Below are 14,264 nucleotides of genomic sequence, written 5' to 3'. Positions count from 1 at the left end.
AACAAGTGAGGCAGGAGGAGAAATTTTCCCTTCGTTGGGCCAAATTATGAATAGGAGTTGGGAAGCAGCAGCATCTTTAAACCCATTCCACCTCCCCAAAACGAAGTGAGATAGTGGCTGGATATCACCATGACCATCACACATAATTTATTCCTCAAAGAAAGCAACAAAAAGCATTAGAACATCTTCCCCTGTAGAAGGTCAGCTGGCAGGTTGTGCTGAATGAAATTAAGCCGCAGGTCACATGGGTCACCTTAGCCATCCCTGGTCCATTGGGATCATTGAAGCATCTCACCTCTGGGCAAGTTCCAGGTTCAGGGGAATAGTTAGACATTGCATTTTACAGGTACTGAAAGCAAAACACCTTCGATTGAGTTTTGCCCTGTCTGACCTTAAATCAGTTTGATTGTAATAAAAAAATAAACAAAAGTAAGCCTAGGCCCCCAAATGGTGGCATCTCTCATTTTGGCAGTCCTAAAACTGTTGTAGAGGTTAATTAAGTGCACTGGATTTGCGAACCCGGACAATCCCAGATTCTAACCCTGGTGCCGTCAGTCACACACTGTGAGACTTGCAAGAAGGTGGTTGTAAGAATTAAATGATAGAACTATATACAGGATATAGCAGTGATCGTGAAACAGGAGCTGTTGTTATTATGATTACTATTATTACTGTCATTATTATTTGGGGGAATCTGACCACCATCTTTAGGATCTTTAGGTAGTGGTGAGCGTGAGGGAAGCTGGGGGTGGAGGGGAAGAAACACTGCTTACCAGTGGGGGGACAGTTTGAGAGAACTGGCTCTGATTAGGCAGAGAGGACAACCTAGAAAGCCCTTAATCCCCAACCACAGTTTTATAAAGGATCTCTTAGAGAGGTGCTCCCACTTGTTTAGGAAGTCCCTGGAAGGAGGACCCGAGGCTGAAGCTAAGGATGGAGGTCAGGGTGATCAATTCGCATGTAAGGAAGCAGTCCGAGCCGATTAGTATGAGTGAGGAAATGGCATGGGATGTCTCTTAAGGAAATCAGCTCTCCATTCTAGGTTGCCCAGGGTCGAAAAAATCTTGGTGTCCAAGTCTTGGGTGGGATTCCAGGGATTTTGAGTTTCTAGACAATGCCTTGGGCCAGAGAGGCTCCAAGAAGCAGCAGAGGGGCCAAGCGAGTAAAAGGAAGTAAGCAGACCAGCTCCAGGCCAGCCTCGGCCTGACCTCTCCCATTTGCACAGTTGTGCCGCTGGAAAATCCTAAAATTTAATCAAGGAGTCTAGGAGTCCGGCCTGAGGGTTGCCGCGCGCGCGCGCGCGCTGGTTGCTATGGAGACGGAAGCGGTTGGCCTGTGGATTAAGAGCAGGTTTGGGGGAGGGGAACCGAAGTCGTTCAGAAACTGGGCGTGGCTTCGGTTGCTATGGCAGCAGGGACGCTTATTCCAGGCCTGAGCCCAGTTTAGACAGCCCATGCTCCTCCCGTCTTTTGCATGGCACCCAAGAAAGAGAAAGGCGGGACTGTGAGCAACAGTTCTAAGATATGGGAACCCTCGCTCATCGGTGCACACTTCAATCAGGTGAGCTCCGAGCCCCGTAAATCCTTTCTGACCCCCGCAGTGCCAAAGCTCCGCCAGAGCCTCCAGACGGCGCTGCCAGGCTCGCCCTCTCTTCCAGACGCCCCGTCGCCCCTGCCGAAAACAGTTCTTGATCCCGCTCTCCCCAGAAGGATCGCTCCTCCCACGAAAGACCCGGGGTCCCATCAACGGAGAATGAGCGTTGAGGGCAGAAGGAAGGGGACACGACACCGGGTGAATCAGTGCGATTTCAAAGTGTGGAGAAAGCTGAGTGGTGGGGAACAGAGGTGGTATAGCCATGACACCTCAGGATCCTTTTCGGCGGAGTCGCCCAGAAGGCACTCCAAATTACACTGGAGCCGTCTTTATGAGCTTTTCTCTTCCTCCTGACTTCTCCTGGAGGACAGGAATCCTGCTGATTCACCCGTAGCCTGGCCTATAGTAGGGCTTCACTGAATGCTGTAGGAAAATAGACATGCAGCAGCTAAGATATCAATGTATTTCATACAAGTGAGCTTTCTGCAGGTAGGAAAAGATGAAATTCTTATGCAATGCCCTGATACCAGGATATCAAACTTTTGAAATATTTTGAAGGTACTGTAAGATATCAGAGTACTGATGGATTGGCTGCTAGAAGCATCCGTAGGGTAGCAAAAAAGAACCAGGCAGTCTGTAACCGACCTGCCAGAGGACTTCAAATTGCACAGCACCCCCAACGGACTCGCTCCCTACCCCACTCACACCCACCAACATTTAGTTCACTGGGGAGGCCAATAGCTCCTCTCACCTGTTGCTGGGAATCCACTTCCACACTTAGTTGTTTCTGAGTCCAAGATAACATTTAGATGGAGAAAGGCTGATTCTGGGAATTGCAGTCTGCCATTCCAATGTATTTTAAAAACTGAAAAAAAATCTTTTTTCATCTTCTGTGTGTGTGGATAATGCACTAGAAAATCATCACTTAAGGGAAAAACATATCCAAAGTCTCATTTGTCCTTATTTTCTACTGTACTGCTTTTTTCTCTAAGAAAGGTAATTCTGTCTGATATGGAATTCTACCTGATGAAGAATTTCATGAAAGTGGTTAAGATTCTGCTGATGCTGACATGACGTCATGGAATTTGGGGTTATTTCTTTAACTTTAAGAATGAAGGATGTCAGCTCAGTAATTCTCAGTTACGTCCTCAGATTCTGAAAGATGTTTTTCAAAATAGTCTGTATAAGCACCCTCTCTTTTGCTTTTGTAAGTCAGCCCTAGCCAAAATAGCTTTTTCTCCATTTGCTTTGGGATTGTGAAGGCCAAGTTTGGGCTTGGAGTGAAACTTTCTGCTTGAATTATAAACTGCTGAACAACAGAATTTGATGGAGGTGCTGACACTGCATTAGCTTTAGTGTTGCAAATATGAAGCTATAATTTTCCTAGTTGAATGGAAAACCTAAAGGCACTATTTTTCCTTATGGCTTGAAAACCTGAAATAATACTCAGCTTTCTCAGTTCTGCTCAGAAAGTATAATTTCAATAAATCTTACATATTAAAAGAAAGAATTTGAACTCAAAATAATACATAGTCTTAACTACAAAGGATGAACTTCTTCAGTTTGTTGAATACATGTTTTTTAATAGCAGGAGAAGACAACTGCCCACTGTCTCCTCTCATATATCTTTTTTTCTCAGTTTGATTTCATGTCTGCTCCAAGAGGAAAATTCCTGGATTAACCCAGCAGTCCAATGCCCAGAGGCATGCCTTAACCACCAATGTAACAGACTCTGAATTTGCGTTAAAGCTGACTCTAGAGGTGTGAATTCCTTATTCTCAGGGTTTAGCCAAGTGCACATAGTGGGTACTCAAAAACTGTTTTGCCTTGGCACCCAAAGTTTCCTTCTGTACAGTTGCTATTCATGGAAATATTGCATTCCAGTATGTGCAGTTGTGTGTATGTGTGTGCGTGCATGCGCTGGGGGTTGAGAGAAAAGGAAGTCTTTCAGTCTTCCATAAGCCAGTTTTTAGAATTAGCTGATTAAAGAATTCACATCAGTAGTGTATAGAACTCATGTTCACAGGGAGCTGCACTAGACTTAAAAGAGAACCAACAAATTTACAATTTGGTTTCAATGAATCTACCTTGTATCTGTATTTTGGTAACTAACTTCTAGTCTCTATCTAGTCATTTAGTGCTTAGTAACAGACTGTCTTGTATTATTTGCTATCATTTCGTGTTTTAGGACCAACTAACATGTACTAAAAAAGGAGCAATTCTGGGGTCTGGATGGCTCGGTCTGTTGAGTGTCTGATTCTTGTTTTCTGCCAACGTCATGACCAGGTTGGGCTCTACACTCAGCATAGAGTCTGCTTGAGATTCTTTTCTCTCTCTCTGCTTCTCCCCACCAATAAACAAAAAAAGAAACAAACAAATAAATACTGTCTTTAAAAAAATTAGCAAATAACCCAACATGACCTTGCGGAAAACAAGAATCAGACACTCAACAGACGGAGCCATCCAGACCCCAGAATTCCTCCTTTTTTAGTACATGTTAGTTGGTCCTAAAACACGAAATGATAGCAAATAATACAAGACAGTCTGTTACTAAGCACTAAATGACTAGATAGAGACTAGAAGTTAGATGAATGTGGGCTGGGATTGTCAGGGAATGTTTTGTAAAATAACTTGCCTTTAGCTAGGCCCTAAAGAATGGGGAGAATTCGAGTAGGTAAAATGAAGGAGAGTGATTATTTTGGGTAAGGAGGCCATGCTTTAAATAAATCTGGAACATTTAAATTGAGAAAGAGAGGTATGGATTAGACTGCTTCTGGTAAATATTGCTCCTGCATTAAGCCCACCAAATAGTCATTTACTAACTTGCTATCTGTATATATAAAACATTTGTCTTATTAATATACATGAAATATCACACCTCAAATTAGATAAAAAAATATTTAGGCATAGTGGCAATAAGATTTTAAAAACACATCTTAATGTGGACTTGTACATGACAAAGACATTATATTTAAGATCTCCAGCAGCATTAAGGAGTTAAAGATTTTTTTTCAAAGATAAATAAAATATTTTCATTTATATTTTCATATATATTTCAATTATTTCAAATATTTCAATAGAGGCTGTCTTGTAGAGGCTGTCAAGGCAGCCTCTATCGGTCACATGAGAGGAAAATGTGTTTAACGTAAGCACTTGGTGACTGAAGGTGCTATCTGGAGACAGCCTGGTCTAAGATATTTTTATTTGTATTTTTGGGAAGTGTAAAATATAATAACGTGAAATTTGCCATTTCAACCATTTTTTTAAATTTATTTTTTAAAAGATTTTATATATTTATTTGACAGAGAGAGGCGGGTAGCATAAATAGGCAGAGTGGTAGGCAGAGAGAGAGGGAGAAGCAGGCTCTCTTCTGGCCAGAGACCCTAATTCAAGGCTGAATCCCAGGACCCTGGGATCATGATCTAAACCAAAGGCAGGTGCTTTACCAACTGAGCCACCTAAGCACCCCATTTCAACCATTTTTAAATGTACTATTTGGCGAAATTGAGTACATTCATATTGTTCAACCATCATCATCAATTATCTCCAGAACTGCTTCATCTTCCCTGATTGAAAATGTACCCTTTAGTAACGCCTGGGTGGCTCAGTTGGTTAAGCGTCTGCCTTCAGCTCAGGTCATGATCCCAAGGTCCTGGAATTGAGTCTTGCGTGGAGCTCCTTGCTCAGCAGGGAGCCTGCTTCTCCCTCTGCCTTCCACTCCCCCAGCTTGTGCTCTCTCTCTTTTTCTCTGACAAATAAATAAATAAAATCTTAGAAGAAACTACACGCTTTAATGAATTCCCTATGCCCCTCTTCCCCCAGCTCCAGTCAACCACCATTCTATCTTATGTCTCCATGAATTTAACTAGTTTAGGTATTTCATGTAAATATAATCATCCAGTACTTGTCTTTTTGTGACTGGCTTATTTCACTTAGACATATATATATGTCCTCAAGGTTCATTCATGTTGTAGCATGAATTAAGATTGGCTTGTCTTTTTTTTTTTTTTTAAGATTTTATTTATTTATTTGACAGACAGAGATCACAAGCAGGCAGAGAGGCAGGCAGAGAGAGAGGAGGAAGCAGGCTCCCCGCTAAGCAGAGAGCCCGGATGTGGGACTCGATCCCAGGACCCTGAGATCATGACCTGAGCCGAAGGCAGCGGCTTAACCCACTGAGCCACCCAGGCGCCCCAAGATTGGTTTGTTTTTAAGGCTGAATAATACTCCATTGTATGTACAGAGTACATTTTATTTATCTAGTCATCCATTGATGGTCACTTGGTTTGCTTCTAATTCTTGGCTACTATGAATTATGTTGCTATTAATATGACTGTACACATTTTACAAAAAAATTACAAGTGTACAAAAATCTATTTGAGTCCCTATTCCTACTTACAGTTTTTTTTTTTTTTTAGTATATATCTAGAAGTAGGAATTGCTGAATAGTGCGATAATTCTATGTTTAATTTTTTGATGAACTGCCATAATATTTTTCACAGTAGCTGTACCATTTTATATTCCCCCCAGCAAGGCATCAAGTGTTCCAAAGTTTCCACATCCTCACCAATACTTTAAAATTCATATATATATATGCCATCCTAATGAATGCAAAGTGCGATTTCATTATAGTTTTAATTTGCATTTCCCTAATAATTAGTGATATCAAGCATCTTTTTAGGTACTTTTGGCCAATTCTGTATCTTTTTTTTGTTAATATTTTATTTATTTATTTGAGAGAGAGAGAGAGAAAGCAAGTGTGAAGTGGGGGAAGGGATGAAGGAGAGAATCTCAAGCAGACTCCAAGCTGAGTGTGGAGCCCCACGTGGGGCTCAGTCCCAGAGCACTGAGATCATGCATGACCTGAACCAAAACCAAAAGTCAGGCACTCAACTAGCTGAGCCACCCAGGCACCCCAAATTGTATATCTTCTTTTGCCCATATATTCTTTTAAGATTTTACTTATTTATTTATTTGAGAGAGAGCATGCACACACGAGTGCTGGGGAGGAGCAGAAGGAGAGGGAGAAGCAGACTCCTCAGTAAGTGGGGAACCCAACATGGGGCTCAATCCCAGGACCCCAAGATCATGATCTGAACCAAAGTCAGACATTTAACTGACTGAGCTGCCCAGGTGCCCCTTGTTGCCCATGTTTTTAGTGGAGATTTTCTGTTTTTTGTTTTTTACTGTGGAATTATAGGACTAATTTATATATTCTGGATATTAAACCTTTATGAGATGTTATGATTTGCAAATATTTTCTTCTCTTCCTTGGTTTCCTCTTCAGTCTGTTGATGGTGTCTTTGACGCACAAAGTTTTTAATTTTGATGATCAATTTATCTGATTTTGCTTTTGTTGCAATTGGTGTCAGATCCAAGAAATCTCTACCAAATCCAGTGTCATGAAGGTTTTCCCCCATGTTTTCCTCTCAGATTTTTATAGTTATAATCTTGAATTTAGATATGTGATCCATTTTGAGTTAATTTTTGTAGATGGTGTAAGATAAGCATCCAACCTAGTAATATTTTTGCATGGGATGTTCAGTTTTCCCAGCACCAATTGTTGAAAAGGCTCTTCCTTCTCCTGGAGAAAGTTTGAGGCAAGGAAGAGCACAAGTGCCATGAAATTTCCTACCATTTTGAATGGGACGTTTTCTTGGTTGCGCGTTCACTTGGTTACTTTAGATCGTTGACTGGTTTCAGAGCTCCTATAAAATGATTTTAGTCAGTCTGTAGTTGTTCTTCTAATGTTTCCCGTGAGTACAGAGGACCTGTAACTGCCTAGTCTGCCATTTTGTTGATATCACTGTGGTCTAAGAGAATTTGTAGTCAGTTCCAATCTTTCCATTTCTTCCAGGCTTATTATATGACAGGTGATGCTGAGAAAGTGGATATTAATAGGGGCTTTGTTCATGACAATTTAGGAAAATTTTCTGCAATTATTCAAACAATGGAGCCATTCCCTTTAGGAGCTTACTGATTACACAAGGCCTGTTTCTGGGTAATGTCACATAGCTTCAAAATGACTGAGCTACATGTTTCAATTGGAATTTTGTATTATGGTCAGAACTTTTGTGTCAACACGGTGTAAAAGAACATCGCAGTGTTTTCTATGATAAGTGACAGCATGATAACACTATGGAAAATATTCAGAAGACGGATGCAAATCCTTTTTTTTTTTTTTCTTTAAGATATTATGGACTTTTGCCTCAAATATGTTCTTCACAATTCCAGGTTCCCCAAAACTTTGTGTTGATTTAGATATCTCACAGGTAGAGTTCTGGGTATTTTCCTAATTTTATTAAATCCTTTCATATTTTCAGAATACCTGAGGGTTTTTTTTTTTTTCATTTGTTCCTGGTTTTAGGCCTCATTTTTATGTGTAGCAAAAAGGCAGCCATAACTCATGAGACCATCTTTAGGCATAACAACTATTCCATTTGCTTGCTGTGATCCACCACAAAGAAACATTAAAAACAACAACAAGAACAAAAAAGTTTAATCCACATACCCCTTAACCCAACCAGCTTCACTATTCTAATTCACTGATTTCATTTTATAATTATGATTTTTGTTCCCTAATACCCAGCATAAGGGACTGAACACTTAATGTCATTTGCTTTATAATTTATCACTAAGATTTTACTTCTTGATTAAGACTTCAGTTCTTCTTAAATATAAATATCTATATAATTAAAAATATTTGGGAACATCTGCCATAACATATTGAGATTCTTAATGACAGTCAGGAGGTCTTGCTTCCAATTTTTATATTTTCATTTTAAATGTATGTTTTTATACATTGAAATGTATGATACTTTTCAAGTAACTAATAATATTTGCATCAAAGACACAAATTGCTGCTATACATGGTAATGCCCTCTTTTTCTATGCTTACGATTTAACTTCCCTCACTTTGGCCCTAGGCTTTCTCTTATAACTCAGTACTTAGTTACAGAATGCCTTGAATTATGTGCTGTCAATTTATGTTTTATAGAGCACAAGTATAATGTGAGCTGCTTCCTAGCAAATAACATATTTATACCCCTTGTACCTACCCCACAATGACTAGCATGGTTGTGGGCACAAGGTATCACACTCAAACTATATTAATGGAATGAATTCCCTGATTTACTTTGAAACATGAAGAAATATATATTGTGGAAACCAGGATAGTTAGTACATGTTGGAGGTGTGTTCTGAGAGAAAAGGAAGGGACAGAAAACAGCTACATAAAAAGCATCACCACAGATACATAACACAATTATGACAATGCCTAGAAAACAACTTTGCAATCATACTGTTTCACTTCTCAGATATGTCTTCTGCCAGCCAGGAGGCATTCAAGGGGAAGTTCTTCAGAAAATTTAGTTAGTAGTCTTTCCTTACTCTACTTCAGTTGAGGAACAATATTTTTCTCTTATTAAATGTAGCTTAGTGACAATAGCTGAGTTGTGCATATCTGAAAAATAGTAATAGAGTTCCTTAAAATCTTGGACAAAGTTGTAATTCTTGAAAAGATTTATTAAGGTGGATATGGATCAAGATATGTATTGCTGAAATGTTAATATCCCAGACCTGTCAAACAAACAAAACTATTAAACATGTAGATATTATGATGATAATAAACTGAGTTTAAGTCAGTTTTTTCGGGGAGAAAATGTTCAATTAAAATGAGCTATTTGATCATTACAAATATATTTTATCAAAAAGGGAAATACATTTTATTGGACAGAATCCTTAAACCATATTTGAGAGGCAGTGAAGGCTTTTTCAACTTTTTGATCTTAAACAGTGAGCTATTTCTCATGTTAATGTGTACTTAAGACTTACTGGAAATACTCATAATATGAGCTGAAGACTGATGTCTGGCAGCAAGCATATTTCTGAAATTGGGTTGGTTTTTATTACTGCATTTTCTGAAATATGCTTTCATTGATATTTACAAAACAAATTGCCAGTTCACACAAAGGTTGTTTTAATAAAAGCCAATGAAAACAACTGAGTTGCTAGGAAGAATGTTAAGAGGGAAATGGACTTTTCATAACCTCACATTATAATTTCTCCTTTTTGGACAAAAATGTATTATTTGAATGAGTTGGGAACCAAAAGGAATAAGCATGTCAAAATATCTATCTAGATGTTATATGTGATCACTTTTATTGCAAATGAAAAATATCAAATATAAGTAAAATATAAGTGTTGCCAATCTGAGTTTGGCAACCCTCCAGGAAAATGTTAGTTAAGAAATGCTGAATGTTGACCATGTTTCAGCTCTAGCCTTAGAAACCATCATTGGCTCCTAGTTACCTATGGGATAAAATCCAAGATGCTCTGCCTGGCTTTCACAGCCCTGCCTAATTTGGCCCTCCTCTGCCCATCCATCTCTTTCTTTCTCTACTCCAGCTGAATGGTCTCCGTGGTATCCCCAGGTACATACTGACTATACCATGCAGGTTTCTGGCCTGAAAACCATCCAACACCTTCTCATTAAAATCTTCCTTCATATCTTCCAGAAAGGAGCTCAAGTCACACACAGTTCTATCCCTCACTGACTTTTTTCCTTATACTAAATTACTCCAGTGATTGTTATCTTTACTGCTATCTTATTTTGAGCTGTTGTCTAACAATTTCAGTGTCATCTACTATATCTACATTTCCTTTTAACAGTGCAAATTCCTGGAAGGTAGCAAAAAGTTAACATATTTAAATATTTCCTTCCTGGTCACAGCACCTGAGTGATAAGTAAGTACATAGTGACCTTCAAGAAATACTTTTGATATGGACATTGGGGAGGGTATGTGCTTTGGTGAGTGCTGTGAAGTGTGTAAACCTGGTAATTCACAGACCTGTACCCCTGGGGATAAAAATATATGTTTATAAAAAATAAAAAATTTAAAAAAAAAAAAAAGAAATACTTTTGAATTAAATACATTGAGTATATTATACTGTCTCAGCCTGCTGGCTGAGCTCTAGGATTAGTCCCAATCCATTGGTTATAAGAACTTAAATTGAAGAAAATCTCAAAGCCTTAGTTTTTGCAACTATAAAACAGGGACAATGGTCATACCTCCCTTGAAGATATTAGACTGACTGTTGAAATGATTTAAAGACATCTAGCACATAGTATCTCAGACTTCACAGGTCCAGACCCAAACCCTAAGATTGTCCCCCCTCAAACCTGCTCTTCACCTTCTCTTTGAGGCGTCTCACCATTCACCCAGTGAGTCAATAGTGCCAAAAATCTTGCATAAGTTTTCTTTCCCTCTTATGCACCCCATAATTAACTTTTAGTAAATTCTATTGGTTCTACCCTGGAACTTCAGAACTTGGTCTCTTTCTCCCATTCTTGCTGACCTAGAGTCTTGTAACCATACAGAGCTAAAGTATGACTTAGAGTAAAATCCAAATATTCTACCATGGCCTTAAAAGACCCTGTGTGTGTGTCCTCTGCCAACTACTTTGACTTGATCTCAAATCTTCTGTGACTCACCCCTTCACTTAGTCTGTGGTAACCACACTGGTCTTTTTGGTGATCTTCAGATCTATCAAAAAGCATATTGCCATCTTTACCCTTGCTGTGCCCTCTGCTGAGAATGACCCCTCCCAAGAAAATCATGTGAATCACTCTTTCCCTTCCTTCAGGATTCTCTTCAAGTACCTCCTTCTCTGACCATCCTATTTCAACTACACCATCACGTTCCATCCTCTTAACCCTGACTCTGTCCTGACTTTCTACTTTACATATATTTCATTATCGTCAGTCTTCCTCCATAAGAAGGTCAGCTCCATGAAGGCAGGGATTTATCCTGCTGACAGACAGAAGGGCTCAGATAACTCTGCTAAATGGAGGAATAGTAGGGGCTCAGTAAGAAGGAGCTTCTAGTAATAATCTTGTATTACTATATTTACTAGAGTGGTATGAAAATCAAATAAAGAATCTGAAAGAATATGGAACACTAGCCCAATATAAATATTTATAAAGATTATATAAGATAATAATTATTATTGTTATTACTTTTTATATATTTTCATATGGATGTTACACATGTTCTTCAAACTCAGTATGTTCAAAACTGATATTACCCTGTTCGTTGAAGTCAGAAACACCCTAGCACCTCCTCTTCTAATATCAAATTGGTCAACAAGTCCTATTACTCTTACTTCTTTATTTCATGTCTTTCTTTTTTACCCTTGTAACTTCCAACATTATTACAATAACCTTCTAAACTTCCTTCTTGCCTGCCTTCATTCAGGGGTGCAAATTTAAAAATACGTTAATTTTCACAAGTATATGTGAATCAACATATAAATTTTAAAAATTAAAAATCACTTTTTATTCTCTATGAAAACTAAGCTATGTGTACCTTATGAAACTCCTTGCCAGATGGTATCATTTTTAGTACTTATCAGTCATCACATTTTTCTAATGATTTAAAAATCATTTGTTGGTTTTCAGAAGTATTGGTACAGCCTTTGGTTGATGGGGCTCACATCCTTAAAGTTGTCTTCATCTGAGTCATGAGGTGACATGAAGAATGTACATAGGCTTTTCCTATAACTTTCCTTTTACATTGCTAGTCATTATGTAATTTGTAGTTCTCTGTATGTAGAGAATGTCTCTCAATATCAACAATATCATTCATCATACTAAAAGTAATCATTTATACTTTTGAACTTTTTATAATTCCAACTTTTGAACTTTTAATTATTATGTTGAAATTTTTTTCTAGCCTTCATAATACTGTCTGGGTTTTTACATATTTCATTTATTTATTACCAATTAAGTCACAAAAACCATTTCTTGGACTGTCATGTTTAATCAGGTGGCTTAATTTTATAAGGTTTTTTTTTAATTTTTTAAAAAATTTATTTGATAGAGATCACACGTAGGCAGAGAGGTAGGCAGAGAGAGAGAGAAAGAGGAGAAGCAGGCTCCCTGCTGAGCAGAGAGCCCAATGTGGGGCTTGATCCCAGGACCCTGAGATCACCACCTGAGTTGAAGGCAGAGGCTTAACCCACTGAACCACCCAAGCACCCCAATTTTGTAAGTTTTTGATCACCCTAAACCTACTTGGTTAGCATACATAATGTGACTAAAGTTTAGGATTAAATAAATTGAAAGAGGTTATTAATTCATCATACTTTTCATTTTTGTCATAAAATAATAAGCCCATTTCTGTGTCATTTGTTAGACAATATGATAGTTTTTCTCTTATAATTATTTTGTTTTGTTTCAAATTATACCCTTTGTTCATTTGTTTCTCTATAGTTTGCTTTATTAATTTTATATGGACAACATATTTTCATTTCTGTCTTATTAAAGCTAAAGAATGTATTAAAATTTCCAGTAGAATATTTCATTAAAACCAAATCCCTAGAAGTTAATTGCACTTTTCAAATGTTCAACTACTCCCTCTTCATGATTTGCATTAAACCAACACACAAGCTTGGCATGATTTCATCTCAGTGGTTGCAGGTCTAGCTCTATTGGGGTCCTAGTATTTCTCTAACATCCAGTCCTGAGCTCTCTTCAGATATATTATGTAATTATCTCTGGTATTTGTGTAATGTATGGCAGTAAATAGAAAATTCACAAAGAATATACTAATACTGATTTATTTGATATACATCTTTCACTGCATCAGCTGAATATATTGAATATATTGAGTTGAGATTAAAACAAAACATATGGAACTTTCTTTTAAATTTCTTTTAAACTTAAATTTAAGTCCAGACATTTCCCATATTCCCATTCTGGCACATTTGTCATGTGAATACTTCTCAGTGAAACCATTCTTCTTGGTACCCATTGAAATAGTTTGAGATATCACAGATGCTTTCCCATCTTGTTCCACCAGATTGACAAAAAATACCTAACCACCTTCAGCACCTTGAATTTTGTTTACTAGGTACTATCAAAACCCTTTTACATGAAACTCTTTAATTTATTTATTTTCAGCATAACAGTATTCATTATTTTTGCACCACACCCAGTGCTCCATGCAATCCGTGCCCTCTATAATACCCACCACCTGGTACCCCAACCTCCCACCCCCCTGCCCCTTCAAACCCCTCAGATTGTTTTTCAGAGTCCATAGTCTCTCTACATGAAACTCTTAAAGCTCTACTGACATTGATCAAAATTTTACTGGTTTGATTTCTGTGTTTCCCAAAAGGTTCCTTTATCTTTTCAGTAGATAAGTGCTTTGGCACAGTCTAGATCATCAGTCTTCATTGCTGTTATATACCCATAGAAATTGTTTTTCAAATTTCGACCAAGTATTTCATGTCCCAAAACATTCACTTATGTTTAACTACATAATAGAGTGTGTTCAAAGTTCTGATGATATGTTTAAAAATGTTTTGACACATTTTGATTAAAAAAATTTTTTATTGTAAGTGCATTAGTGCATGAAACTGACTTATTGTGTTCTTTAAAATTTCCTCCATTAATCATTGCAAATTTTCTTTATTGGAATCATGACATTTAACAAAATGTGATAGGTAGTTTGATTTTTTTTTTTTTTTTGGTAGTTTGATTTTTAAAAAGTGCTTCGCCTGTTCAACTTTTAACAGCAGAATCTTTGAGCTCTATTTCCATCCAACATTTATATCACTTGCAATAATAAGTCAATCAGATTTTTATGTTGAAAGAATCAAGTTGTTTT

At 37.8% G+C, this 14,264-nt stretch overlaps 1 protein-coding gene across 1 annotated transcript in view; it reads left to right on the top strand.

The window, feature by feature from the left end:
- Nucleotides 1–1,386: 1,386 nt before the first annotated feature.
- The window catches only part of SPAG17 (sperm associated antigen 17), a 224,885-nt gene continuing 212,007 nt past the window's right edge, over nucleotides 1,387–14,264 (top strand). The window contains exon 1 of the mRNA XM_059137012.1: nucleotides 1,387–1,560. Coding sequence (XP_058992995.1) covers nucleotides 1,474–1,560 — 87 coding nt within the window. The 5' untranslated portion in view covers nucleotides 1,387–1,473. The remainder of the gene's footprint in view (nucleotides 1,561–14,264) is intronic.

This window comes from Mustela lutreola, chromosome 10 (assembly GCF_030435805.1).
Source record: "Mustela lutreola isolate mMusLut2 chromosome 10, mMusLut2.pri, whole genome shotgun sequence".
NCBI lineage: Eukaryota > Metazoa > Chordata > Mammalia > Carnivora > Mustelidae > Mustela > Mustela lutreola.
This window is presented reverse-complemented; position numbering and strand designations above follow the sequence as displayed.